A 27,557-nucleotide genomic window follows, 5' to 3' on the forward strand; every position below is an offset into this window, starting at 1 on the left:
GTAGACAACAGCTCTTAAATTCATAATATAGGTGGTATTATAGAGCAGGCATCCAGTAGACTACAGCTCTTAAATTCATAATATAGGTGGTATTATAGAGCAGGCATCCAGTAGACCACAGCTCTTAAATTCATAATATAGGTGGTATTATAGGGTAGAGAGCAGGCATCCAGTAGACAACAGCTCTTAAATTCATAATATATGTGTTATTATAGAGCAGGCATCCAGTAGACTACAGCTCTTAAATTAATAATATAGGTGGTATTATAGGGTAGAGAGCAGGCATCCAGTAGACAACAGCTCTTAAATTAATAATATAGGTGGTATTATAGAGCAGGCATCCAGTAGACAACAGCTCTTAAATTCATAATATAGGTGGTATTATAGAGCAGGCATCCAGTAGACAACAGCTCTTAAATTAATAATATAGGTGGTATTATAGAGCAGGCATCCAGTAGACAACAGCTCTTAAATTCATAATATATGTGTTATTATAGAGCAGGCATCCAGTAGACTACAGCTCTTAAATTCATAATATAGGTGGTATTATAGGGTAGAGAGCAGGCATCCAGTAGACAACAGCTCTTAAATTAATAATATAGGTGGTATTATAGAGCAGGCATCCAGTAGACTACAGCTCTTAAATTCATAATATAGGTGGTATTATAGGGTAGAGAGCAGGCATCCAGTAGACAACAGCTCTTAAATTCATAATATAGGTGGTATTATAGAGCAGGCATCCAGTAGACAACAGCTCTTAAATTCATAATATAGGTGGTATTATAGAGCAGGCATCAGGTAGACTACAGCTCTTAAATTAATAATATAGGTGGTATTATAGGGTAGAGAGCAGGCATCCAGTAGACAACAGCTCTTAAATTAATAATATAGGTGGTATTATAGAGCAGGCATCCAGTAGACAACAGCTCTTAAATTAAAATCTTAACGTCAAAGCCAGCTCCCGTTTTCAGGATTTATTTAGACGTGGTGCAACAAGTGATTGTAATGAATTAGAATAGAAAACTAGCAGTAGCTCGGACCTCCTAGGGTAAGATGTAAATACCCCTGGACTAGAGGTTCTGCTCTGAAGGCTCCTCCTGCCGGAGCAGCTCCTGTGACCTTACCAGTACTGTGAAAGTATAGTAGCTTGTAGCGAGGCTGTCATATAAACACACACCATCTCTCTCTCTGCGGTCCTACTTACGTCCGATGCGACGAACCGGAGGAACGGAGAGTAGAGAAACAAAAGGTGCCGAAACAGATGAAGGTTTTGGGTGGGGGATGAAGATGCTGAGTGCCGAGGTCCACCTCCAAAAGATGTGCAACCGCAACTTCATTCCCCAGAATGTCCGCAGCCACATACTTCCCTCTAAAAACACGGAACAAGTAGTTTTGGTACCGACGACGTGTTTTTATTTACAGCTCAGAAACACCCAGATTTGTGTTTTAAACAGTGGTAACGGGGTTATTTTGGACGGTCTCGTTATTGTATATACATCAAATAGTATTTTTCTGAGCACTGGACTGGTGTTATTTCCAATCTGTCATTTTTCTCCCTTCCAGAGCGCGATGGCGGACGACGCGACTCGGAGGGCGGTGTCGGAGATCCCGCTGCTCAAGACCAACTCCGGTCCCCGGGACAAGGAGCTCTGGGTGCAGCGGCTCCGAGAGGAGTACCTGGCCCTCATCAAGGTAGGACCGGGACGGGACACGGACAGGGGCCGGTGAAACAGAAACCCGGAAGCCGAACAGGAGAGTTTCTAGCTAACTAACGACGTGTCACCCGCCGGAGCTGAGCTATCCACCCAGCTGCTAACTAACCAGCTGCTAACTAACCAGCTGTTAACTAACCAGCTGTTAACTAACCAGCTGTTAACTAACCAGCTGTTAACTAACCAGCGACTAACTAACCAGCTGCTATCCACCCAGCTACTAACTAACCAGCTGCTATGATTTACAGCTATGCCTACTGAAGACAGAGCTATAGCTAGCCTGCCTACTGAAGACAGAGCTATAGCTAGCCTGCCTACTGAAGACAGAGCTATAGCTAGCCTGCCTACTGAAGACAGAGCTATAGCTAGCCTGCCTGCTGAAGACAGAGCTATAGCTAGCCTGCCTACTGAAGACAGAGCTATAGCTAGCCTGCCTACTGAAGACAGAGCTATAGCTAGCCTGCCTACTGAAGACATAGCTATAGCTAGCCTGCCTACTGAAGACATAGCTATAGCTAGCCTGCCTACTGAAGACAGAGCTATAGCTAGCCTGCCTGCTGAAGACAGAGCTATAGCTAGCCTGCCTACTGAAGAAAGAGCTATAGCTAGCCTGCCTACTGAAGACAGAGCTATAGCTAGCCTACCTGCTGAAGACAGAGCTATAGCTAGCCTACCTGCTGAAGACAGAGCTATAGCTAGCCTACCTGCTGAAGACAGAGCTATAGCTAGCCTACCTGCTGAAGACAGAGCTATAGCTAGCCTGCCTACTGAAGACAGAGCTATAGCTAGCCTGCCTACTGAAGACAGAGCTATAGCTAGCCTGCCTACTGAAGACGGAGCTATAGCTAGCCTACCTACCTACATACCTTGAAGGCATTATTTTTCCCACACTATATGAATCCTGCTGTTTGGTTGGTGTTTACAATATGTTGTTTGTTGTTGACAGTATGTGGAGAACAACAAGACAGCAGACAACGACTGGTTCCGCCTGGAGTCCAACAAGGAGGGAACCAGGTCTGACACACAAACACTGGTGTTGTCACGATACCAGCATTTTTACTTTGTTACTAGGTTTAATATCAAAATACTCCATCACGATACTCGATACCACAACGATACCATCACGATACTCGATACCACAACGATACCATCACGATACTCGATACCACAACAATACCATCACGATACTCGATACCACAACGATACCATCACGATACTCGATACCATTGCGATACTCGATACCACAACGATACCATCACGATACTCGATACCATCACGATACCCATCACGATACTCGATACCATCACGATACTCAATACCATCACGATACCAAGACAAATAAAGAAGGCTTATTAGCCAAAGTCACAGCGTAGGACTTGATCCAGACAGATCTGTAGAGTTCAATATCATTACCTTTGACATTTAAAAAAAAAAGTATGCATCAATCAATCAAACAATTCATTTGACTTTGGTCAAAACAATCTAATTACATTAATGGTAATCATTTATTTGAATGGTAAGTCTATTGATAAACTGGGTAAATCAAGATGTAGCCTAGGTCTATTCACAATACAGGTGAATGCATATTCAATAGGAGTTTGGACGTTAATTGAGTTATTGAGCTTGTTTTGGCTCATTTCACAAGGCTACAGAAGGAAAAACAATCTGTTTCCCCTCCATTTGGAAGAAGCAATATCTTTTCTAAAAGTGCAGCAGTAATGACTTCGTTCACAGCTTTGCAAACGGAGTCCGTTGGTTCGGTGAAGAAGGAGACGTGAGGCAGAGACACTACGTGGCCAAAAGTATATGTGGACACCCCTTCAAATTAGTGGTTTCTATTTCAGCCACACCCATTGCTGACTGGTGTATAAAATTGAGCACACAGCCACGCAATCTCCATAGACAAACATTGCCTGTAAAATGGCCCGTACTGAAGAGTTCATTGACTGTCAACGTGGCACCTTCATAGGGTGCCACCTTTCCAAAAAGTCAGTTCCTAAAATTTCCGCACTGCTAGTGCTGCCCCAGTCAACTGTAAGTGCTGTTATTGTGAAGTGGGAACATCTAGGAGCAAGAACAGCTCAGCCACAAGGTTGTAGGCCACACAAGCTCACATAATGAGCACAATAACTGTTGGTTGGGAGCTTCATGTAATGGGTTTCCATGGCCGAGCAGCCACACACAAGCCTAAGATCACTAAGCGCAATGTCATGCGTCAGCTGGACTGGAGTAAAACTCACCGCCATTGGACTCTGGGGCAGTGGAAACACGTTCTCTGGAGTGATGAATCACGCTTCACCATCTGGCAGTCCGACAGATGAATCTGGGTTTAGTGGATGCCAGGAGAACACTACCTGCCCGATTGCATGGTGCCAACTGTAAAGTTTGGTGGAGGAGAAATAATGGTCTGGGGCTGTTTTTCATGCTTCGGGCCCCTTAGTTCCAGTTAAGGGAAATCTTAATGCTACAGCATTCTAGACTTTGGCAACAGTTTGGGAAGGCCCGGTCTTGTTTCAGCATGACAATGCCTCCATGCACAAGCAAGGTCCATACAGAAATGGTTTGGATGGTGTTGAAGAACCATCCAAACCGACCTCACTAATGCCCTTGTGGCTGAATGGAAGCAAGTCCCTGCAGCAATGTTCCAACATCTAGTGGAAAGCCTTCCCAGAAGAGTGGAGGCTGTTATAGCAGCAATGTTCCAACATCTAGTGGAAAGCCTTCCCAGAAGAGTGGAGGCTGTTATAGCAGCAATGTTCCAACATCTAGTGGAAAGCCTTCCCAGAAGAGTGGAGGTTGTTATAGCAGCAATGTTCCAACATCTAGTGGAAAGCCTTCCCAGAAGAGTGGAGGCTGTTATAGCAGCATTGTTTCAACATCTAGTGGAAAGCCTTCCCAGAAGAGTGGAGGCTGTTATAGCAGCAATGTTCCAACATCTAGTGGAAAGCCTTCCCAGAAGAGTGGAGGTTGTTATAGCAGCAATGTTCCAACATCCAGTGGAAAGCCTTCCCAGAAGAGAGGAGGTTGTTATAGCAGCAATGTTCCAACATCTAGTGGAAAGGCTTCCCAGAAGAGTGGAGGTTGTTATAGCAGCAATGTTCCAACATCTAGTGGAAAGGCTTCCCAGAAGAGTGGAGGTTGTTATAGCAGCAATGTTCCAACATCTAGTGGAAAGCCTTCCCAGAAGAGTGGAGGCTGTTACAGCAGCAAAGGTGGGGACTAACTCCATATTGACGCTCATAATTTTGGAAGGAGATGTTTGACGAGCAGGTGTCCACATACTTTTGGTCATGTAGAACAAAGTTGTGAAAATCAGCATTATTTTGCGTTATGGTCCAAAACAAAGTTCTAGGTTAGTAAATTGATGTTAGCATCAGCTGTATACTAGAAAGGGAAGTTAGCCTGCAAAGCTGGAAGCTACCGGTATCTTCTTGCATTGTAAAGTGTTGAAGCCTGTATGGATGGACATTGTGTTGCGAACGGTAATTTACAGTCTCAACATTTCTACATGATGTGTTGCATTATTCAAGCATGTTAGCTCTCCACTCATGCTGCACAGAAGATAACAGTGGTTCTTCCTCAGAACAAGCTAGTGAGCTAACAACTCAGCCCAGACTCAGAGCAGTGGTTCTTCCTCAGGACAGGCTAGTGAGCTAACAACTCAGCCCAGACTCAGTGCAGTGGTTCCTCCTCAGGACAGGCTAGGGAGCTAACAACTCAGCCCAGACTCAGTGCAGTGGTTCTTCCTCAGGACAGGCTAGTGAGCTAACATGATGCAGCCCAGACTCCCAGTGCAGTGGTTCTTCCTCAGGACAGGCTAGTGAGCTAACATGATGCAGCCCAGACTCCCAGTGCAGTGGTTCTTCCTCAGGACAGGCTAGTGAGCTAACATGATGCAGCCCAGACTCCCAGTGCAGTGGTTCTTCCTCAGGACAGGCTAGTGAGCTAACATGATGCAGCCCAGACTCCCAGTGCAGTGGTTCTTCCTCAGGACAGGCTAGTGAGCTAACATGATGCAGCCCAGACTCCCAGTGCAGTGGTTCTTCCTCAGGACAGGCTAGTGAGCTAACATGATGCAGCCCAGACTCCCAGTGCAGTGGTTCTTCCTCAGGACAGGCTAGTGAGCTAACATGATGCAGCCCAGACTCCCAGTGCAGTGGTTCTTCCTCAGGACAGGCTAGTGAGCTAACATGATGCAGCCCAGACTCCCAGTGCAGTGGTTCCTCCTCAGGACAGGCTAGTGAGCTAACATGATGCAGCCCAGACTCCCAGTGCAGTGGTTCCTCAGGACAGGCCAGAGAGTTAACAACTCAGCCCAGACTCAGTGCAGTGGTTCTTCCTCAGGACAGGCTAGTGAGCTAACATGATGCAGCCCAGACTCCCAGTGCAGTGGTTCTTCCTCAGGACAGGCTAGTGAGCTAACATGATGCAGCCCAGACTCCCAGTGCAGTGGTTCCTCCTCAGGACAGGCTAGTGAGCTAACATGATGCAGCCCAGACTCCCAGTGCAGTGGTTCCTCCTCAGGACAGGCCAGAGAGTTAACAACTCAGCCCAGACTCAGTGCAGTGGTTCTTCCTCAGGACAGGCCAGAGAGCTAACAACTCAGCCCAGACTCCCAGTGCAGTGGTTCTTCCTGAGGACAGGCTTAAGAGTTAGCTCTAGCAATGAGAAAGTTGATCAGGGAAGAGGTGGTGTTCATGCTAGGGGACATCGGCTGCACTGCTAGACTTGACCCTCTCAATCAGTATACGACGTGAGACCCATTTAACAGAAGTTTCGAAAAATAAAACAAATTCTAGTCCAGAACCGTTTTTTATTTTCTAGTATCGGAAAAGTACCAATGTTTCGGTTTACCGTGCAACACTAACACACACACACTTTTAGTCTTAGTTACAATTTAGTCATTTAATCCTTTGTTAGTTTTAGTTATTACGAGTCGACAATTTGTTTTAGTTTAGTTTTAGTCCGTCATTTCAGTCAAACCTCTGTGTCGTTGTCGTCTGACCAATCCTGTGTCGTTGTCGTCTGACCAATCCCGTGTCGTTGTCGTCTGACCAATCCTGTGTCGTTGTCGTCTGACCAATCCCGTGTCGTTGTCGTCTGACCAATCCTGTGTCGTTGTCGTCTGACCAATCCCGTGTCGTTGTCGTCTGACCAATCCTGTGTCGTTGTCGTCTGACCAATCCTGTGTCGTTGTCGTCTGACCAATCCTGTGTCGTTGTCGTCTGACCAATCCTGTGTCGTTGTCGTCTGACCAATCCTGTGTCGTTGTCGTCTGACCAATCCTGTGTCGTTGTCGTCTGACCAATCCTGTGTCGTTGTCGTCTGACCAATCCTGTGTCGTTGTCGTCTGACCAATCCTGTGTCGTTGTCGTCTGACCAATTTTGGGTGGTGTTGTTGCCAGGTGGTTTGGGAAGTGCTGGTACATTCATGACCTTCTGAAGTACGAGTTCGACATGGAGTTTGATGTAAGTACACACACGCACCACACCAAGGTTTCAGTTAGCCGGCTTTTGGGCAAAAAAATAAAGCAGATCAATCAAATTGTTCGAAAAATAATAATAATCCCTTTTGCAAAATAATGCATTTTAGCCTGAAGTACCATTTTAGCCTGAAGTACCATTTTAGCCTGAAGTACCATTTTAGCCTGAAGTACCATTTTAGCCTGAAGTACCATTTTAGCCTGAAGTACCATTTTAGCCTGAAGTACCATTTTAGCCTGAAGTACCATTTTAGCCTGAAGTACCATTTTAGCCTGAAGTACCATTTTAGCCTGAAGTACCATTTTAGCCTGAAGTACCATTTTAGCCTGAAGTACCATTTTAGCCTGAAGTACCATTTTAGCCTGAAGTACCATTTTAGCCTGAAGTACTGAGAGCTGCTGCTACAGGTCATTTTAGCCTGAAGTACTGAGAGCTGCTGCTACAGGTCATTTTAGCCTGAAGTACTGAGAGCTGCTGCTACAGGTCATTTTAGCCTGAAGTACTGAGAGCTGCTGCTACAGGTCATTTTAGCCTGAAGTACTGAGAGCTGCTGCTACAGGTCATTTTAGCCTGAAGTACTGAGAGCTGCTGCTACAGGTCATTTTAGCCTGAAGTACTGAGAGCTGCTGCTACAGGTCATTTTAGCCTGAAGTACTGAGAGCTGCTGCTACAGGTCATTTTAGCCTGAAGTACTGAGAGCTGCTGCTACAGGTCATTTTAGCCTGAAGTACCATTTTAGCCTGAAGTACCATTTTAGCCTGAAGTACCATTTTAGCCTGAAGTACCATTTTAGCCTGAAGTACTAGTCAGTGAGAGCTGCTGCTACAGGTCATCAATCACCTGGGGGTTGCTGCTGGAGTGAAACAGGCTAAATGCAAAGCATGATTTAAAAACAGCAATTCAACGAGCCAGGCTTCATCAGCACGTCACACCCCACATTGCAATGAGCAGGAGACCGTTTTAAAAAACAAATGGTTTGAAACCTGAGCGTTTTACTACATATTATGAGGCATGTCTCACCTTGCTTCAAAGTAGCCAGAACCAGACCAAACAGGCAGGCAATTATTATATAAAGACTTCTATATACCATTGAAACCAGTAGTCTATTATTTAATAAAGACTTCTATATACCATTGAAACCAGTAGCCTATTAATTAAGACTTCTATATACCATTGAAACCAGTAGTCTATTAATTAATAAAGACTTCTATATACCATTGAAACCAGTAGTCTATTATTTAATAAAGACTTATATATACCATTGAAACCAGTAGTCTAATATTTAATAAAGACTTATATATACCATTGAAACCAAATCAAATCAAATCAAATGTATTTATATAGCCCTTCGTACATCAGCTGATATCTCAAAGTGCTGTACAGAAACCCAGCCTAAAACCCCAAACAGCAAGCAATGCAGGTGTAGAAGCACGGTGACTAGGAAAAACTCCCTAGAAAGGCCAAAACCTAGGAAGAAACCTAGAGAGGAACCAGGCTATAAGGGGTGGCCAGTCCTCTTCTGGCTGTGCCGGGTGGAGATTATAACAGAACATGGCCAAGATGTTCAAATGTTCATAAATGACCAGCATGGTCGAATAATAATAAGGCAGAACAGTTGAAACTGGAGCAGCAGTAGCCTATTATTTAATAAAGACTTCTATATACCATTGAAACCAGTAGTCTAATATTTAATAAAGACTTCTATATACCATTGAAACCAGTAGTCTATTAATTAATAAAGACTTCTATATACCATTGAAACCAGTAGTCTATTATTTAATAAAGACTTCTATATACCATTGAAACCAGTAGTCTATTAATTAATAAAGACTTCTATATACCATTGAAACCAGTAGTCTATTAATTAATAAAGACTTCTATATACCATTGAAACCAGTAGTCTATTATTTAATAAAGACTTCTATATACCATTGAAACCAGTAGTCTATTATTTAATAAAGACTTCTATATACCATTGAAACCAGTAGCCCTTTTCCTTCGTGTTCTATTGGTTATCGACTTTCTTTCATTGTTCAGAAGCCAAAGGAACAATTCTAGTCATAATACCAACCCATGCTAGTTTATCTCCTCTGTCTACATTTCTAACGGATCATTTCATCTGTCTCATGAAACCGCTCGCATGCGTAGTGCTCTTTTGACAACCGTGGTTTCCCTATGGAACGAACATTTGCATGTAGCCTACTGCCTTGTGTGCATTGCTGCCTTGTTATAGCCCTACTGCCTTGTTATAGTCCTACTGCCTTGTTATAGCCCTACTGCCTTGTTATAGCCCTACTGCCTTGTTATAGCCCTACTGCCTTGTTATAGTCCTACTGCCTTGTTATAGCCCTACTGCCTTGTTATAGCCCTACTGCCTTGTGTGCATTGCTGCCTTGTTATAGCCCTACTGCCTTGTTATAGCCCTACTGCCTTGTTATAGTCCTACTGCCTTGTTATAGCCCTACTGCCTTGTTATAGCCCTACTGCCTTGTTATAGTCCTACTGCCTTGTTATAGCCCTACTGCCTTGTTATAGCCCTACCTCCTTGTTATAGCCCTACTGCCTTGTTATAGTCCTACTGACTTGTTATAGCCCTACCTCCTTGTTATAGCCCTACTGCCTTGTTATAGCCCTACTGACTTGTTATAGCCCTGCTGCCTTGTTATAGCCCTGCTGCCTTGTTATAGCCCTACTGCCTTGTTATAGCCCTACTGCCTTGTTATAACCCTACTGCCTTGTTATAGCCCTACTGCCTTGTTATAGCCCTACTGCCTTGTTATAGCCCTACTGCCTTGTTATAGTCCTACTGCCTTGTTATAGCCCTACTGCCTTGTTATAGCCCTACTGCCTTGTTATAGTCCAGCCTGAACACACACCAGCCTATAGCCCTGACACACACCATCCTATAGCCCTGACACACACCATCCTGAACACACACTATCCTATAGCCCTGACACACACCAGCCTGAACACACACCATCCTATAGCCCTGATACACACCATCCTATAGCCCTGACACACACCAGCCTGAACACACACCAGCCTGAACACACACCATCCTATAGCCCTGACACACACCATCCTGAACACACACCAGCCTAAACACACACCAGCCTATAGCCCTGACACACACCATCCTATAGCCCTGATACACACCAACCTGAACACACACCATCCTATAGCCCTGACACACACCAGCCTGAACACACACCATCCTATAGCCCTGACACACACCAGCCTGAACACACACCATCCTATAGCCCTGACACACACTATCCTATAGCCCCGACACACACCATCCTGAACACACACCAGCCTATAGCCCTGACACACACCAGCCTGAACACACACCATCCTATAGCCCTGACACACACTATCCTATAGCCCTGACACACACCATCCTATAGCCCTGACACACACCATCCTATAGCCCTGACACACACCATCCTATAGCCCTGACACACACCATCCTGAACACACACCATCCTATAGCCCTGACACACACCATCCTGAACACACACCATCCTATAGCCCTGACACACACCATCCTGAACACACACCATCCTATAGTCCTGACACACACCATCCTATAGCCCTGACACACACCATCCTGAACACACACCATCCTATAGCCCTGACACACACCATCCTATAGCCCTGAACACACACCATCCTATAGCCCTGACACACACCATCCTGAACACACACCATCCTATAGCCCTGACACACACCATCCTATAGCCCTGAACACACACCATCCTATAGCCCTGACACACACCATCCTGAACACACACCATCCTGAACACACACCAGCCTGAACACACACCAGCCTGAACACACACCATCCTGAACACACACCATCCTATAGCCCTGACACACACCAGCCTGTACACACACCAGCCTGTACACACACCAGCCTGAACACACACCATCCTATAGCCCTGACACACACCAGCCTGAACACACACCATCCTATAGCCCTGACACACACCAGCCTGAACACACACCAGCCTATAGCCCTGACACACACCATCCTATAGCCCTGATACACACCATCCTATAGCCCTGACACACACCAACCTGAACACACACCATCCTATAGCCCTGACACACACTATCCTGAACACACACCATCCTATAGCCCCGACACACACCAGCCTATAGCCCTGACACACACCATCCTATAGCCCTGACACACACCATCCTGAACACACACCAGCCTGAACACACACCATCCTATAGCCCTGACACACACTATCCTATAGCCCTGACACACACCATCCTATAGCCCTGACACACACCATCCTATAGCCCTGACACACACCATCCTGAACACACACCATCCTATAGCCCTGACACACACCATCCTATAGCCCTGATACACACCATCCTGAACACACACCATCCTATAGCCCTGAACACACACCATCCTATAGCCCTGACACACACCAGCCTGAACACACACCATCCTATAGCCCTGACACACACCATCCTGAACACACACCATCCTGAACACACACCATCCTATAGCCCTGACACACACCATCCTATAACCCTGACACACACCATCCTATAGCCCTGAACACACACCAGCCTGAACACACACCATCCTGAACACACACCATCCTATAGCCCTGACACACACCATCCTGAACACACACCATCCTGAACACACACCATCCTATAGCCCTGACACACACCATCCTGAACACACACCATCCTATAGCCCTGACACACACCATCCTATAGCCCTGAACACACACCATCCTATAGCCCTGACACACACCAGCCTGAACACACACCAGCCTGAACACACACCAGCCTATAGCCCTGACACACACCAGCCTGAACACACACCATCCTGAACACACACCATCCTATAGCCCTGACACACACCATCCTGAACACACACCATCCTGAACACACACCATCCTATAGCCCTGACACACACCATCCTGAACACACACCATCCTATAGCCCTGACACACACCATCCTATAGCCCTGAACACACACCATCCTATAGCCCTGACACACACCAGCCTGAACACACACCAGCCTGAACACACACCAGCCTATAGCCCTGACACACACCAGCCTGAACACACACCATCCTGAACACACACCATCCTATAGCCCTGACACACACCAGCCTGTACACACACCAGCCTGAACACACACCATCCTATAGCCCTGACACACTCCTGTCTCTCCTGACTGGTCAGATTCCTGTAACGTACCCGTCCACCGCCCCTGAGGTCGCCATCCCAGAGCTGGACGGGAAAACGGCCAAAATGTACAGGTAAGAAACACACACAGACGGCCCACTGTGATGAAGGGTGTTGCAGGGTGACATGGTTCCTGTCTTGTTGCAGGGGGGGGAAGATTTGTCTGACGGACCACTTCAAACCCCTGTGGGCGCGAAACGTACCGAAGTTTGGATTGGCTCACCTGATGGCCCTGGGGGTACGTGCTGTGTGTGTGTATGTTTGTCTGATGTGTGTGTGTGTGTGTGTGTGTGTGTGTGTGTGTGAGTGTGTGTGTGAGTTCTGTTACACTAGACTAGGCTGTACTACTAACTGTACTATTCATAGAGCTGTGAGGAAGTAAGTACACCCCCTGAAAAGTTGTCTGTGTTTTATAGTTCTGTGTTATAGCTCTGTGTCTCTGTGTTATAGCTCTGTGTTATAGCTCTGTGTTATAGCTCTGTGTTATAGCTCTGTGTTATAGCTCTGTGTCTCTGTGTTATAGCTCTGTGTTATAGCTCTGTGTCTCTGTGTTATAGCTCTGTGTTATAGCTCTGTGTTATAGCTCTGTGTTATAGCTCTGTGTTATAGCTCTGTGTTATAGCTCTGTGTTATAGCTCTGTGTTATAGCTCTGTGTTATAGCTCTGTGTTATAGCTCTGTGTTATAGCTCTGTGTTATAGCTCTGTGTTATAGCTCTGTGTTATAGCTCTGTGTTATAGTTCTGTGTTATAGCTCTGTGTTATAGCTCTGTGTTATAGTTGTGTGTTATAGCTCTGTGTTATAGTTCTGTGTTATAGTTCTGTGTTATAGTTCTGTGTTATAGTTCTGTGTTATAGCTCTGTGTTATAGCTCTGTGTTATAGCTCTGTGTGTGTCTGTGTTATAGCTCTGTGTTATAGCTCTGTGTTATAGTTGTGTGTTATAGCTCTGTGTTATAGTTCTGTGTTATAGCTCTGTGTTATAGCTCTGTGTTATAGCTCTGTGTTATAGCTCTGTGTTATAGTTGTGTGTTATAGCTCTGTGTTATAGCTCTGTGTTATAGCTCTGTGTTATAGTTGTGTGTTATAGCTCTGTGTTATAGTTCTGTGTTATAGTTCTGTGTTATAGCTCTGTGTTATAGCTCTGTGTTATAGCTCTGTGTGTGTCTGTGTTATAGCTCTGTGTTATAGCTCTGTGTTATAGTTCTGTGTTATAGTTGTGTGTTATAGTTGTGTGTTATAGCTCTGTGTTATAGTTCTGTGTTATAGCTCTGTGTTATAGCTCTGTGTTATAGCTCTGTGTTATAGTTCTGTGTTATAGTTCTGTGTTATAGCTCTGTGTTATAGCTCTGTGTTATAGCTCTGTGTTATAGTTCTGTGTTATAGCTCTGTGTTATAGCTCTGTGTTATAGCTCTGTGTTATAGTTGTGTGTTATAGTTATGTGTTATAGCTCTGTGTTATAGTTCTGTGTTATAGCTCTGTGTTATAGCTCTGTGTTATAGCTCTGTGTTATAGCTCTGTGTTATAGCTCTGTGTGTGTCTGTGTTATAGCTCTGTGTTATAGCTCTGTGTTATAGTTGTGTGTTATAGTTGTGTGTTATAGCTCTGTGTTATAGCTCTGTGTTATAGCTCTGTGTTATAGCTCTGTGTGTGTCTGTGTTATAGCTCTGTGTTATAGTTCTGTGTCTCTGTGTTATAGCTCTGTGTTATAGTTCTGTGTCTCTGTGTTATAGCTCTGTGTGTGTCTGTGTTATAGTTCTGTGTTATAGTTCTGTGGTATAGTTCTGTGTTATAGCTCTGTGGTATAGTTCTGTGTTATAGTTCTGTGGTATAGTTCTGTGTTATAGCTCTGTGGTATAGTTCTGTGTTATAGTTCTGTGTGTTATAGCTCTGTGTTATAGTTCTGTGTCTCTGTGTTATAGCTCTGTGTTATAGCTCTGTGTTATAGCTCTGTGTTATAGTTATGTGTCTCTGTGTTATAGCTCTGTGTTATAGCTCTGTGTTATAGTTCTGTGTCTCTGTGTTATAGCTCTGTGTTATAGTTGTGTGTTATAGCTCTGTGTTATAGTTGTGTGTGTGTCTGTGTTATAGCTCTGTGTTATAGCTCTGTGTTATAGCTCTGTGTTATAGTTCTGTGTATCTCTGTGTTATAGTTCTGTGTTATAGCTCTGTGTTATAGCTCTGTGTGTGTCTGTGTTATAGCTCTGTGTTATAGTTCTGTGTTATAGCTCTGTGTTATAGTTCTGTGTCTCTGTGTTATAGCTCTGTGTTATAGTTCTGTGTCTCTGTGTTATAGCTCTGTGTGTGTCTGTGTTATAGTTCTGTGTTATAGTTCTGTGGTATAGTTCTGTGTTATAGCTCTGTGGTATAGTTCTGTGTTATAGTTCTGTGGTATAGTTCTGTGTTATAGCTCTGTGGTATAGTTCTGTGTTATAGTTCTGTGTGTTATAGCTCTGTGTTATAGTTCTGTGTCTCTGTGTTATAGCTCTGTGTTATAGCTCTGTGTTATAGCTCTGTGTTATAGCTCTGTGTTATAGTTATGTGTCTCTGTGTTATAGCTCTGTGTTATAGTTCTGTGTCTCTGTGTTATAGCTCTGTGTTATAGTTGTGTGTGTGTCTGTGTTATAGCTCTGTGTTATAGCTCTGTGTTATAGCTCTGTGTTATAGCTCTGTGTTATAGCTCTGTGTCTCTCTGTGTTATAGCTCTGTGTTATAGCTCTGTGTTATAGCTCTGTGTTATAGCTCTGTGTTATAGCTCTGTGTATCTCTGTGTTATAGCTCTGTGTTATAGCTCTGTGTTATAGCTGTGTGTGTGTCTGTGTTATAGCTCTGTGTTATAGCTCTGTGTTATAGCTCTGTGTCTCTCTGTGTTATAGCTCTGTGTGTGTCTGTGTTATAGCTCTGTGTCTCTCTGTGTTATAGCTCTGTGTTATAGCTCTGTGTTATAGCTCTGTGTTATAGTTCTGTGTTATAGCTCTGTGTTATAGCTTATAGCTCTGTGTTATAGTTCTGTGTCTCTGTGTTATAGCTCTGTGTTATAGTTGTGTGTTATAGCTCTGTGTTATAGTTGTGTGTGTGTCTGTGTTATAGCTCTGTGTTATAGCTCTGTGTTATAGCTCTGTGTTATAGCTCTGTGTATCTCTGTGTTATAGCTCTGTGTTATAGCTCTGTGTTATAGCTGTGTAGTTCTGTGTTATGTCTGTGTTATAGCTCTGTGTTATAGCTCTGTGTTATAGCTCTGTGTTATAGTCTGTGTCTCTCTGTGTTATAGCTCTGTGTGTGTCTGTTATAGCTCTGTGTCTCTCTGTGTTATAGCTCTGTGTTATAGCTCTGTGTTATAGTTATGTGTTATAGCTCTGTGTTATAGCTCTGTGTTATAGTTGTGTGTGTGTCTGTGTTATAGCTCTGTGTTATAGCTCTGTGTTATAGCTCTGTGTTATAGCTCTGTGTTATAGCTCTGTGTTATAGTTGTGTGTTATAGCTCTGTGTTATAGCTATGTGTGTGTCTGTGTTATAGCTCTGTGTTATAGCTCTGTGGTATAGTTCTGTGTTATAGCTCTGTGTTATAGCTCTGTGTTATAGCTCTGTGTTATAGCTCTGTGTGTTATAGTTCTGTGTTATAGTTCTGTGTTATAGCTCTGTGGTATAGTTCTGTGGTATAGTTCTGTGTTATAGTTCTGTGGTATAGCTCTGTGTTATAGCTCTGTGTTATAGCTCTGTGTTATAGCTCTGTGTTATAGCTGTGTGTGTGTCTGTGTTATAGCTCTGTGTTATAGCTCTGTGTTATAGCTCTGTGTCTCTCTGTGTTATAGCTCTGTGTGTGTCTGTGTTATAGCTCTGTGTCTCTCTGTGTTATAGCTCTGTGTTATAGCTCTGTGTTATAGTTCTGTGTTATAGCTCTGTGTTATAGCTCTGTGTTATAGCTCTGTGTCTCTCTGTGTTATAGCTCTGTGTGTGTCTGTGTTATAGCTCTGTGTCTCTCTGTGTTATAGCTCTGTGTTATAGTTATGTGTTATAGCTCTGTGTTATAGTTGTGTGTGTGTCTGTGTTATAGCTCTGTGTTATAGCTCTGTGTTATAGCTCTGTGTTATAGTTCTGTGTCTCTCTGTGTTATAGCTCTGTGTTATAGCTGTGTGTGTGTCTGTGTTATAGCTCTGTGTTATAGCTCTGTGTCTCTCTGTGTTATAGCTCTGTGTGTGTCTGTGTTATAGCTCTGTGTCTCTCTGTGTTATAGCTCTGTGTTATAGCTCTGTGTTATAGCTCTGTGTTATAGCTCTGTGTTATAGCTCTGTGTTATAGTTGTGTGTTATAGCTCTGTGTTATAGCTCTGTGTTATAGCTCTGTGTTATAGTTCTGTGTTATAGCTCTGTGTTATAGCTCTGTGTTATAGCTCTGTGTTATAGCTCTGTGTTATAGCTCTGTGTATCTCTGTGTTATAGCTCTGTGTTATAGCTCTGTGTTATAGCTGTGTGTGTGTCTGTGTTATAGCTCTGTGTTATAGCTCTGTGTTATAGCTCTGTGTCTCTCTGTGTTATAGCTCTGTGTTATAGCTGTGTGTGTGTCTGTGTTATAGCTCTGTGTTATAGCTCTGTGTCTCTCTGTGTTATAGCTCTGTGTGTGTCTGTGTTATAGCTCTGTGTCTCTCTGTGTTATAGCTCTGTGTTATAGCTCTGTGTTATAGCTCTGTGTTATAGCTCTGTGTTATAGCTCTGTGTTATAGCTCTGTGTTATAGCTCTGTGTTATAGTTGTGTGTTATAGCTCTGTGTTATAGCTCTGTGTTATAGTTCTGTGTTATAGCTCTGTGTTATAGTTCTGTGTTATAGCTCTGTGTTATAGCTCTGTGTTATAGCTCTGTGTTATAGCTCTGTGTATCTCTGTGTTATAGCTCTGTGTTATAGCTCTGTGTTATAGCTGTGTGTGTGTCTGTGTTATAGCTCTGTGTTATAGCTCTGTGTTATAGCTCTGTGTCTCTCTGTGTTATAGCTCTGTGTGTGTCTGTGTTATAGCTCTGTGTCTCTCTGTGTTATAGCTCTGTGTTATAGCTCTGTGTTATAGCTCTGTGTTATAGTTCTGTGTTATAGCTCTGTGTGTTATAGCTCTGTGTTATAGTTCTGTGTCTCTGTGTTATAGCTCTGTGTTATAGTTGTGTGTTATAGCTCTGTGTTATAGTTGTGTGTGTGTCTGTGTTATAGCTCTGTGTTATAGCTCTGTGTTATAGCTCTGTGTTATAGCTCTGTGTATCTCTGTGTTATAGCTCTGTGTTATAGCTCTGTGTTATAGCTGTGTGTGTGTCTGTGTTATAGCTCTGTGTTATAGCTCTGTGTTATAGCTCTGTGTCTCTCTGTGTTATAGCTCTGTGTGTGTCTGTTATAGCTCTGTGTCTCTCTGTGTTATAGCTCTGTGTAGCTCTGTGTTATAGCTCTGTGTTATAGTTATGTGTTATAGCTCTGTGTTATAGCTCTGTGTTATAGTTGTGTGTGTGTCTGTGTTATAGCTCTGTGTTATAGCTCTGTGTTATAGCTCTGTGTTATAGCTCTGTGTTATAGCTCTGTGTTATAGTTGTGTGTTATAGCTCTGTGTTATAGCTATGTGTGTGTCTGTGTTATAGCTCTGTGTTATAGCTCTGTGGTATAGTTCTGTGTTATAGCTCTGTGTTATAGCTCTGTGTTATAGCTCTGTGTTATAGCTCTGTGTGTTATAGTTCTGTGTTATAGTTCTGTGTTATAGCTCTGTGGTATAGTTCTGTGTTATAGGTATAGTTCTGTGTTATAGTTCTGTGTATAGCTCTGTGTTATAGCTCTGTGTTATAGCTCTGTGTTATAGCTCTGTGTTATAGCTGTGTGTGTGTCTGTGTTATAGCTCTGTGTTATAGCTCTGTGTTATAGCTCTGTGTCTCTCTGTGTTATAGCTCTGTGTGTGTCTGTGTTATAGCTCTGTGTCTCTCTGTGTTATAGCTCTGTGTTATAGCTCTGTGTTATAGTTCTGTGTTATAGCTCTGTGTTATAGCTCTGTGTTATAGCTCTGTGTCTCTCTGTGTTATAGCTCTGTGTGTGTCTGTGTTATAGCTCTGTGTCTCTCTGTGTTATAGCTCTGTGTTATAGTTATGTGTTATAGCTCTGTGTTATAGTTGTGTGTGTGTCTGTGTTATAGCTCTGTGTTATAGCTCTGTGTTATAGCTCTGTGTTATAGTTCTGTGTCTCTCTGTGTTATAGCTCTGTGTTATAGCTGTGTGTGTGTCTGTGTTATAGCTCTGTGTTATAGCTCTGTGTCTCTCTGTGTTATAGCTCTGTGTGTGTCTGTGTTATAGCTCTGTGTCTCTCTGTGTTATAGCTCTGTGTTATAGCTCTGTGTTATAGCTCTGTGTTATAGCTCTGTGTTATAGCTCTGTGTTATAGTTGTGTGTTATAGCTCTGTGTTATAGCTCTGTGTTATAGCTCTGTGTTATAGTTATGTGTTATAGCTCTGTGTTATAGCTCTGTGTTATAGTTGTGTGTGTGTCTGTGTTATAGCTCTGTGTTATAGCTCTGTGTCTCTGTGTTATAGCTCTGTGTTATAGCTCTGTGTTATAGCTCTGTGTTATAGCTCTGTTATAGCTCTGTGTTATAGTTGTGTGTTATAGTTATGTGTTATAGCTCTGTGTTATAGCTCTGTGTTATAGCTCTGTGTGTGTCTGTGTTATAGCTCTGTGTTATAGCTCTGTGTTATAGCTCTGTGTTATATAGTATAGCTCTGTGTTATAGCTCTGTGTTATAGCTCTGTGTTATATAGTTCTCTGTGTTATAGCTCTGTGTTATAGCTCTGTGTTATAGCTCTGTGTTATAGCTCTGTGGTATAGCTCTGTGTTATAGCTCTGTGTTATAGCTCTGTGTTATAGCTCTGTGTTATAGCTCTGTGTTATAGCTCTGTGTTATAGCTCTGTGTGTTATAGCTCTGTGTTATAGCTCTGTGTGTTATAGCTCTGTGTTATAGTTCTGTGTTATAGCTCTGTGTTATAGTTCTGTGTTATAGCTCTGTGTTATAGTTCTGTGTTATAGCTCTGTGTTATAGTTCTGTGGTATAGCTCTGTGTTATAGCTCTGTGTTATAGCTCTGTGTTATAGCTCTGTGTGTGTCTGTGTTATAGCTCTGTGTTATAGTTGTGTGTTATAGCTCTGTGTTATAGCTCTGTGTTATAGCTCTGTGTTATAGCTCTGTGTTATAGCTCTGTGTGTGTCTGTGTTATAGCTCTGTGTTATAGTTCTGTGTCTCTGTGTTATAGCTCTGTGTTATAGTTCTGTGTCTCTGTGTTATAGCTCTGTGTGTGTCTGTGTTATAGTTCTGTGTTATAGTTCTGTGGTATAGTTCTGTGTTATAGCTCTGTGGTATAGTTATGTGTTATAGTTCTGTGGTATAGTTCTGTGTTATAGCTCTGTGGTATAGTTCTGTGTTATAGTTCTGTGTGTTATAGCTCTGTGTTATAGTTCTGTGTCTCTGTGTTATAGCTCTGTGTTATAGCTCTGTGTTATAGCTCTGTGTTATAGTTATGTGTCTCTGTGTTATAGCTCTGTGTTATAGCTCTGTGTTATAGTTCTGTGTCTCTGTGTTATAGCTCTGTGTTATAGTTGTGTGTTATAGCTCTGTGTTATAGTTGTGTGTGTGTCTGTGTTATAGCTCTGTGTTATAGCTCTGTGTTATAGCTCTGTGTTATAGCTCTGTGTTATAGTTCTGTGTATCTCTGTGTTATAGTTCTGTGTTATAGCTCTGTGTTATAGCTCTGTGTGTGTCTGTGTTATAGCTCTGTGTTATAGTTCTGTGTTATAGCTCTGTGTTATAGTTCTGTGTCTCTGTGTTATAGCTCTGTGTTATAGTTCTGTGTCTCTGTGTTATAGCTCTGTGTGTGTCTGTGTTATAGTTCTGTGTTATAGTTCTGTGGTATAGTTCTGTGTTATAGCTCTGTGGTATAGTTCTGTGTTATAGTTCTGTGGTATAGTTCTGTGTTATAGCTCTGTGGTATAGTTCTGTGTTATAGTTCTGTGTGTTATAGCTCTGTGTTATAGTTCTGTGTCTCTGTGTTATAGCTCTGTGTTATAGCTCTGTGTTATAGCTCTGTGTTATAGTTATGTGTCTCTGTGTTATAGCTCTGTGTTATAGTTCTGTGTCTCTGTGTTATAGCTCTGTGTTATAGTTGTGTGTGTGTCTGTGTTATAGCTCTGTGTTATAGCTCTGTGTTATAGCTCTGTGTTATAGCTCTGTGTCTCTCTGTGTTATAGCTCTGTGTCTCTCTGTGTTATAGCTCTGTGTTATAGCTCTGTGTTATAGCTCTGTGTTATAGCTCTGTGTTATAGCTCTGTGTTATAGCTCTGTGTATCTCTGTGTTATAGCTCTGTGTTATAGCTCTGTGTTATAGCTGTGTGTGTGTCTGTGTTATAGCTCTGTGTTATAGCTCTGTGTTATAGCTCTGTGTCTCTCTGTGTTATAGCTCTGTGTGTGTCTGTGTTATAGCTCTGTGTCTCTCTGTGTTATAGCTCTGTGTTATAGCTCTGTGTTATAGCTCTGTGTTATAGTTCTGTGTTATAGCTCTGTGTGTTATAGCTCTGTGTTATAGTTCTGTGTCTCTGTGTTATAGCTCTGTGTTATAGTTGTGTGTTATAGCTCTGTGTTATAGTTGTGTGTGTGTCTGTGTTATAGCTCTGTGTTATAGCTCTGTGTTATAGCTCTGTGTTATAGCTCTGTGTTATAGCTCTGTGTTATAGCTCTGTGTAGCTCTGTGTTATAGCTCTGTGTTATAGCTGTGTGTGTGTCTGTGTTATAGCTCTGTGTTATAGCTCTGTGTTATAGCTCTGTGTCTCTCTGTGTTATAGCTCTGTGTGTGTCTGTTATAGCTCTGTGTCTCTCTGTGTTATAGCTCTGTGTTATAGCTCTGTGTTATAGTTATGTGTTATAGCTCTGTGTTATAGCTCTGTGTTATAGTTGTGTGTGTGTCTGTGTTATAGCTCTGTGTTATAGCTCTGTGTTATAGCTCTGTGTTATAGCTCTGTGTTATAGTTGTGTGTTATAGCTCTGTGTTATAGCTATGTGTGTGTCTGTGTTATAGCTCTGTGTTATAGCTCTGTGGTATAGTTCTGTGTTATAGCTCTGTGTTATAGCTCTGTGTTATAGCTCTGTGTTATAGCTCTGTGTGTTATAGTTCTGTGTTATAGTTCTGTGTTATAGCTCTGTGGTATAGTTCTGTGGTATAGTTCTGTGTTATAGTTCTGTGGTATAGCTCTGTGTTATAGCTCTGTGTTATAGCTCTGTGTTATAGCTGTGTGTGTGTCTGTGTTATAGCTCTGTGTTATAGCTCTGTGTTATAGCTCTGTGTCTCTCTGTGTTATAGCTCTGTGTGTGTCTGTGTTATAGCTCTGTGTCTCTCTGTGTTATAGCTCTGTGTTATAGCTCTGTGTTATAGTTCTGTGTTATAGCTCTGTGTTATAGCTCTGTGTTATAGCTCTGTGTCTCTCTGTGTTATAGCTCTGTGTGTGTCTGTGTTATAGCTCTGTGTCTCTCTGTGTTATAGCTCTGTGTTATAGTTATGTGTTATAGCTCTGTGTTATAGTTGTGTGTGTGTCTGTGTTATAGCTCTGTGTTATAGCTCTGTGTTATAGCTCTGTGTTATAGTTCTGTGTCTCTCTGTGTTATAGCTCTGTGTTATAGCTGTGTGTGTGTCTGTGTTATAGCTCTGTGTTATAGCTCTGTGTCTCTCTGTGTTATAGCTCTGTGTGTGTCTGTGTTATAGCTCTGTGTTATAGCTCTGTGTTATAGCTCTGTGTTATAGCTCTGTGTTATAGCTCTGTGTTATAGCTCTGTGTTATAGTTGTGTGTTATAGCTCTGTGTTATAGCTCTGTGTTATAGCTCTGTGTTATAGCTCTGTGTTATAGTTATGTGTTATAGCTCTGTGTTATAGCTCTGTGTTATAGTTGTGTGTGTGTCTGTGTTATAGCTCTGTGTTATAGCTCTGTGTCTCTGTGTTATAGCTCTGTGTTATAGCTCTGTGTTATAGCTCTGTGTTATAGCTCTGTGTTATAGCTCTGTGTTATAGTTGTGTGTTATAGTTATGTGTTATAGCTCTGTGTTATAGCTCTGTGTTATAGCTCTGTGTGTGTCTGTGTTATAGCTCTGTGTTATAGCTCTGTGTTATAGCTCTGTGGTATAGTTCTGTGTTATAGCTCTGTGTTATAGCTCTGTGTTATAGCTCTGTGTTATAGCTCTGTGTGTTATAGTTCTGTGTTATAGCTCTGTGTTATAGCTCTGTGTTATAGCTCTGTGTTATAGCTCTGTGGTATAGCTCTGTGTTATAGCTCTGTGTTATAGCTCTGTGTTATAGCTCTGTGTTATAGCTCTGTGTTATAGCTCTGTGTTATAGCTCTGTGTTATAGCTCTGTGTGTTATAGCTCTGTGTGTTATAGCTCTGTGTTATAGCTCTGTGTGTTATAGCTCTGTGTTATAGTTCTGTGTTATAGCTCTGTGTTATAGTTCTGTGTTATAGCTCTGTGTTATAGTTCTGTGTTATAGCTCTGTGTTATAGTTCTGTGGTATAGCTCTGTGGTATAGCTCTGTGTTATAGCTCTGTGTTATAGCTCTGTGTCTCTCTGTGTTATAGCTCTGTGTTATAGCTCTGTGTTATAGCTCTGTGTTATAGCTCTGTGTTATAGTTCTGTGTTATAGCTCTGTGTTATAGCTCTGTGTTATAGCTCTGTGTTATAGCTCTGTGTTATAGCTCTGTGTTATAGCTCTGTGTTATAGCTCTGTGTTATAGCTCTGTGTTATAGCTCTGTGATATAGCTCTGTGTGTGTCTGTGTTATAGCTCTGTGTCTCTCTGTGTTATAGCTCTGTGTTATAGCTCTGTGTTACTAGGCTGTACTACTGACTGGACTATTCACAGCGCTGTGAGGAAATATGTACACCCCCTATAAGGTTGTTTTTGGACATATGGATATTCGATCTTCATGTCAATACTATTGACAGAAAGTTAACATATAACACTGAAAAATTACAATTAAATAAGTTAGTCCTAAATATTTCAAAAACTAAAAGCATTGTATTTGGGACAAATCATTCACTAAACTTCAACTACATCTCATAATGAATAATATGGAAATTGAGCAAGTTGAAGTGACTAAACTGCTTGGAGTAACACTGTATTGTATAACACAGAGACCCTCAGAACTATAACACACACACACACACATACACTCAGAACTACAGCATAGAGACCCACACACACACAGAACTACAGCACAGAGACACACACACACACACACAGAACTACAGCACAGAGACACACACACACACACAGAACTACAGCACAGAGACCCACACACACAGAACTACAGCACAGAGACCCACACACACAGAACTACAGCACAGAGACCCACACACACACAGAATTACAGCACAGAGACACACATACACACACACTCAGAACTACAGCACAGAGACACACACACACACACACACACACACACAACTACAGCACAGAGACACACACACACACACACACACACACACAGAACTACAGCACAGAGACACAAACACACACACAGAACTACAGCACAGAGACACACACACACACACAGAACTACAGCACAGAGACACACACACACACACAGAACTACAGCACAGAGACCACACACACACAGAACTACAGCACAGAGACCCACACACACAGAACTACAGCACAGAGACCCACACACACACAGAACTACAGCACAGAGACACACATACACACACACTCAGAACTACAGCACAGAGACCCACACACACAGAACTACAGCACAGAACTACAGCACAGAGACCCACACACACAGAACTACAGCACAGAGACCCACACACACACACACAGAACTATAGCACAGAGACACACACACACACACAGAACTACAGCACAGAGACACACACACACACACACACACACAGAACTACAGCACAGACACACACATACAGAACTATAACACAGAGACACACACACACAGAACTATAGCACAGAGACACACACACACAGAGAACTGTAGCACACAGAGACACACAGACTCAACTTTCAAGGGGCATACTTACTTCTTCACAGCTCTATGTCCAGTAACTAACAACCTAACTGACGACCTCTCTCTCTGTGTGTGTAGTTGGGTCCGTGGTTGGCGGTGGAGATTCCAGACCTGATCTCTAAAGGACTGATCACACACAGAGAGCAGCAGGGAAGCTGAGACCCCCCCTTCCCTCTTTGGGAACATGTTTACTGGTGTGGTCCCAGTGAAGGTGATGCTGCTGTTTGTTCTGAGAACCAGAAAACAGACTAATGATGTGGCTACCGACATGTGACCACTCACTCTTCTGTTGCTTTAAAAGGCAATGTTCCTGCGTTCACATTCAAGTTAAACTCTGCAGTTGTCGGCTCAATCAGAAATGACCTTTTAAATGTCGCACTATAACACCATGTTGGATTGAATCACAGCCTAGATTCCTCTAGAAAACAGGATAACACCATGTTGGATTGAATCTCAGCCTAGATTCCACTAGAAAACGGGTGTTTTACGATATTTAGTCACATGGCTGAGAAGCAAACTTCAGTGTTTGAGTTGACAGAATGTTGCTCCTGTGTCTCCTGTAATAAAACATGTCTGATACCTGTCATGTGTTTTATGTGTTCTGATTTGATACCTGTCATGTGTTTTATGTGTTCTGATTTGATACCTGTCATGTGTTTTATGTGTTCTGATTTGATACCTGTCATGTGTTTTATGTGTTCTGATTTGATACCTGTCATGTGTTTTATGTGTTCTGATTTGATACCTGTCATGTGTTTTATGTGTTCTGATTTGATACCTGTCATGTGTTCTGATTTGATACCTGTCATGTGTTTTATGTCTGTGTTTTGATGGGGCCCCACAAGGGTGCGTGCTTAGCCCCCTCCTGTACTCCTTGTTCACCCATGACTGCATGGCTATGCACGCCTCCAATTCAATCAAGTTTGCAGATGACAATACAGTAGTAGGCTTGATTACCAACGATGACAAGGCAGCCTACAGAGAGGTGAGGTCTCTGGTAGTGTGGTGCCTGGAAAACAACCTCTCACTCAATGTCAACAAAACAAAGGAGATGATCGTGGACTTCAGGAAACAGCAGAGGGTGCACCCCCCTATCCACATCGACTGGACAGCAGTTGAGAAGGTGGAAAGCTTCAAGTTCCTCAGTGTATACATCACTGAAATAGTCCACCTACACAGACAATGTGGTGAAGAAGGCCCAACAGAACCTCTTCAACCTCAGGCTGAAGAAATTTGGCTTGTCACCTAAAACCCTCACAAACTTTTACAGATGCACAATTGAGAGCATCCTGTCGGGCTGTATCACAGCCTGGTACAGCAACTGCACTGCCCGCAATCACAAGGCTCTCCAGAGTGTGGTGCGGTCTACCCATCAAAGCTGGGACCGGGAGTCTGAAAAACAGCTTTTATCTCAATGCCATCAGACTGTTAAACAGCCACCATTAGCCAGCACATCAGAGGCTGCTGCCTATAGGCATAGACTAGGAATCACTGGCTACTTTAAGGAATGGAACACTAGTCACTTTATTAATGGCATTACTCATCTCATATGTACTGTATTCTATTCTACGGTATTTTAGTCACTTAATGTTTACATATCTGGCATTACTCATCTCATATTTACAGTTGAAGTCGTAGTTGACATACACCTTAGCCAAATACATTTAAACTCCGTTTTTCACAATTCCTGAAATGTAATCCTACAAAAAAGTTGTTGGGCTCACCACTTTATTTTAAGAATGTGAAATGTCAGAATAATAGTAGAGTGATTTATTTCATCACATTCCCAGTAGGTCAGAAGTTTACATACACTCAATTTGTTTTTGGGATCATTGACTTTAAATTGTTTAACTTGGGTCAAATGTTTCAGGTAGCCTTCCACAAGCTTCCCACAATAAGTTGGGTGAATTTTGGCCCATTCCTCCTGACAGAGCTGTTGTAACTGAGTCAGGTTTGTAGGCCTCCTTGCTCGCACACACTTTTTCAGTTCTGCCCACAAATTTTATAAAGGATTGAGGTAAGGGCTTTGTGATGGCAACTCCAATACCTTGACTTGGTTGTCATTAAGCCATTTTGCCACAGCTTTGGAAGTATGCTTGGGGTCATTGTCCATTTGGAAGACTCATTTGCCACCAAGCGTTAACTTCCTGTCTGATGTCGTGAGATGTTTCTTCAATATATCCACATCATTTTCCATCCTCACGATGCCATCTATTTTGTGAAGTGTCAGGTAGCTAGCTAGTTACCAATATCTGGCTAGCTAGTTTTATAGTTTGGTAATTTAGCTTCATAATTTTGGCTGCATTCCAAACATGTAAAAGACACACCCTCAGCCCTCAAATTAAGTGGACACTTCAAATCACATATCACAAGGTGTGATGAGTGTAGGGCGAGGGAAGAATTCATGATTTTCAATGGATCGCCCTTGCCCAGAAATTCATCACTCATTTGTCCCACGATTGTGTTTTCAGTCATCATGAAACCACCTGTAGCTGTTGTTTATGCTTTATATGTATTACAGTCAATTATTATTGCATTTCATATCTTGGCTAGAAGGCAATGCATCCGACATGAAATACTAGCCATCCGACTATATCAGGTAAATTGAAAATTACAATGTGTGATGTCAGGGAAATTTGTATTCGCTAGCTAACGTTTCCAATAGCTACCCAAACAAAAACAGAATTACTTTTAGGTTATGTGTTTTTGCCATGTCCATTAGTAGCAACATTTCTAACTTATTTACATTCGATTTTACATAAACTTGTATGTTGACTTCTCCATATTGTTGTTGGTTTTACGTTTTGGCTGACTTTCTTAGCGGATGTACAATCATTGCAAATTGAATTATGGGGCGTTTCAGGCCCTGGAGTGAAAATAATTATACACTCGATCACAAACCAGGGCTGAGGAGCTTACATTTCCAACTTCCCTTGTTGGCTAATTGTTTGATTAGATGGCTGCGGGGATTCCCTCAAGGCCACAATGTGAGGGTAAGTGGAGGAGGGTGTGTCTTTTATGTGTTTGAAACGCAGCCATTATCTCACATACCTTTTATTGATAATATCTGTTGGAA

At 42.5% G+C, this 27,557-nt stretch overlaps 2 protein-coding genes across 3 annotated transcripts in view; one reads left to right on the top strand and one right to left on the bottom strand.

The window, feature by feature from the left end:
• Positions 1-1,328, bottom strand: part of si:dkey-71l1.1 (uncharacterized protein LOC569883 homolog) — a 41,399-nt gene extending 40,071 nt beyond the window's left edge. The window contains exon 1 of the mRNA XM_065005023.1: positions 1,205-1,328. The gene's annotated coding sequence lies outside the window, so the exon portion shown is untranslated. The remainder of the gene's footprint in view (positions 1-1,204) is intronic.
• Positions 1,258-25,065, top strand: ufc1 (ubiquitin-fold modifier conjugating enzyme 1). Of its 2 annotated transcripts, none has more exons than XM_065005024.1 (7): positions 1,258-1,395; positions 1,564-1,692; positions 2,659-2,726; positions 7,118-7,181; positions 12,420-12,496; positions 12,570-12,660; positions 24,560-25,065. In XM_065005024.1, exons 1-7 carry the CDS (start codon positions 1,282-1,284, stop codon positions 24,638-24,640), a joined length of 624 nt encoding a protein of 207 aa, XP_064861096.1. In that variant the 5' UTR covers positions 1,258-1,281; the 3' UTR covers positions 24,641-25,065. The 2 variants fall into 2 exon arrangements, with proteins under 2 accessions (XP_064861096.1, XP_064861097.1); XM_065005025.1 differs by having other exon boundaries at positions 1,366-1,456.
• The last annotated feature ends 2,492 nt before the right edge of the window (positions 25,066-27,557 follow it).

This window comes from Oncorhynchus nerka, linkage group LG19 (genome assembly GCF_034236695.1).
Source record: "Oncorhynchus nerka isolate Pitt River linkage group LG19, Oner_Uvic_2.0, whole genome shotgun sequence".
In the NCBI taxonomy this organism is placed as follows: domain Eukaryota; kingdom Metazoa; phylum Chordata; class Actinopteri; order Salmoniformes; family Salmonidae; genus Oncorhynchus; species Oncorhynchus nerka.

Bases quoted from the DNA above. Each gene is read 5' to 3' on its own strand.
- ufc1 (XM_065005024.1), top strand. From the start codon at position 1,282: ATGAAGATGCTGAGTGCCGAGGTCCACCTCCAAAAGATGTGCAACCGC. The intron at 1,693-2,658 runs GTAGGACCGGGA...TGTTGTTGACAG, and splicing joins AGTACCTGGCCCTCATCAAG to TATGTGGAGAACAACAAGAC. The intron at 12,661-24,559 runs GTACGTGCTGTG...CTGTGTGTGTAG, and splicing joins CTCACCTGATGGCCCTGGGG to TTGGGTCCGTGGTTGGCGGT.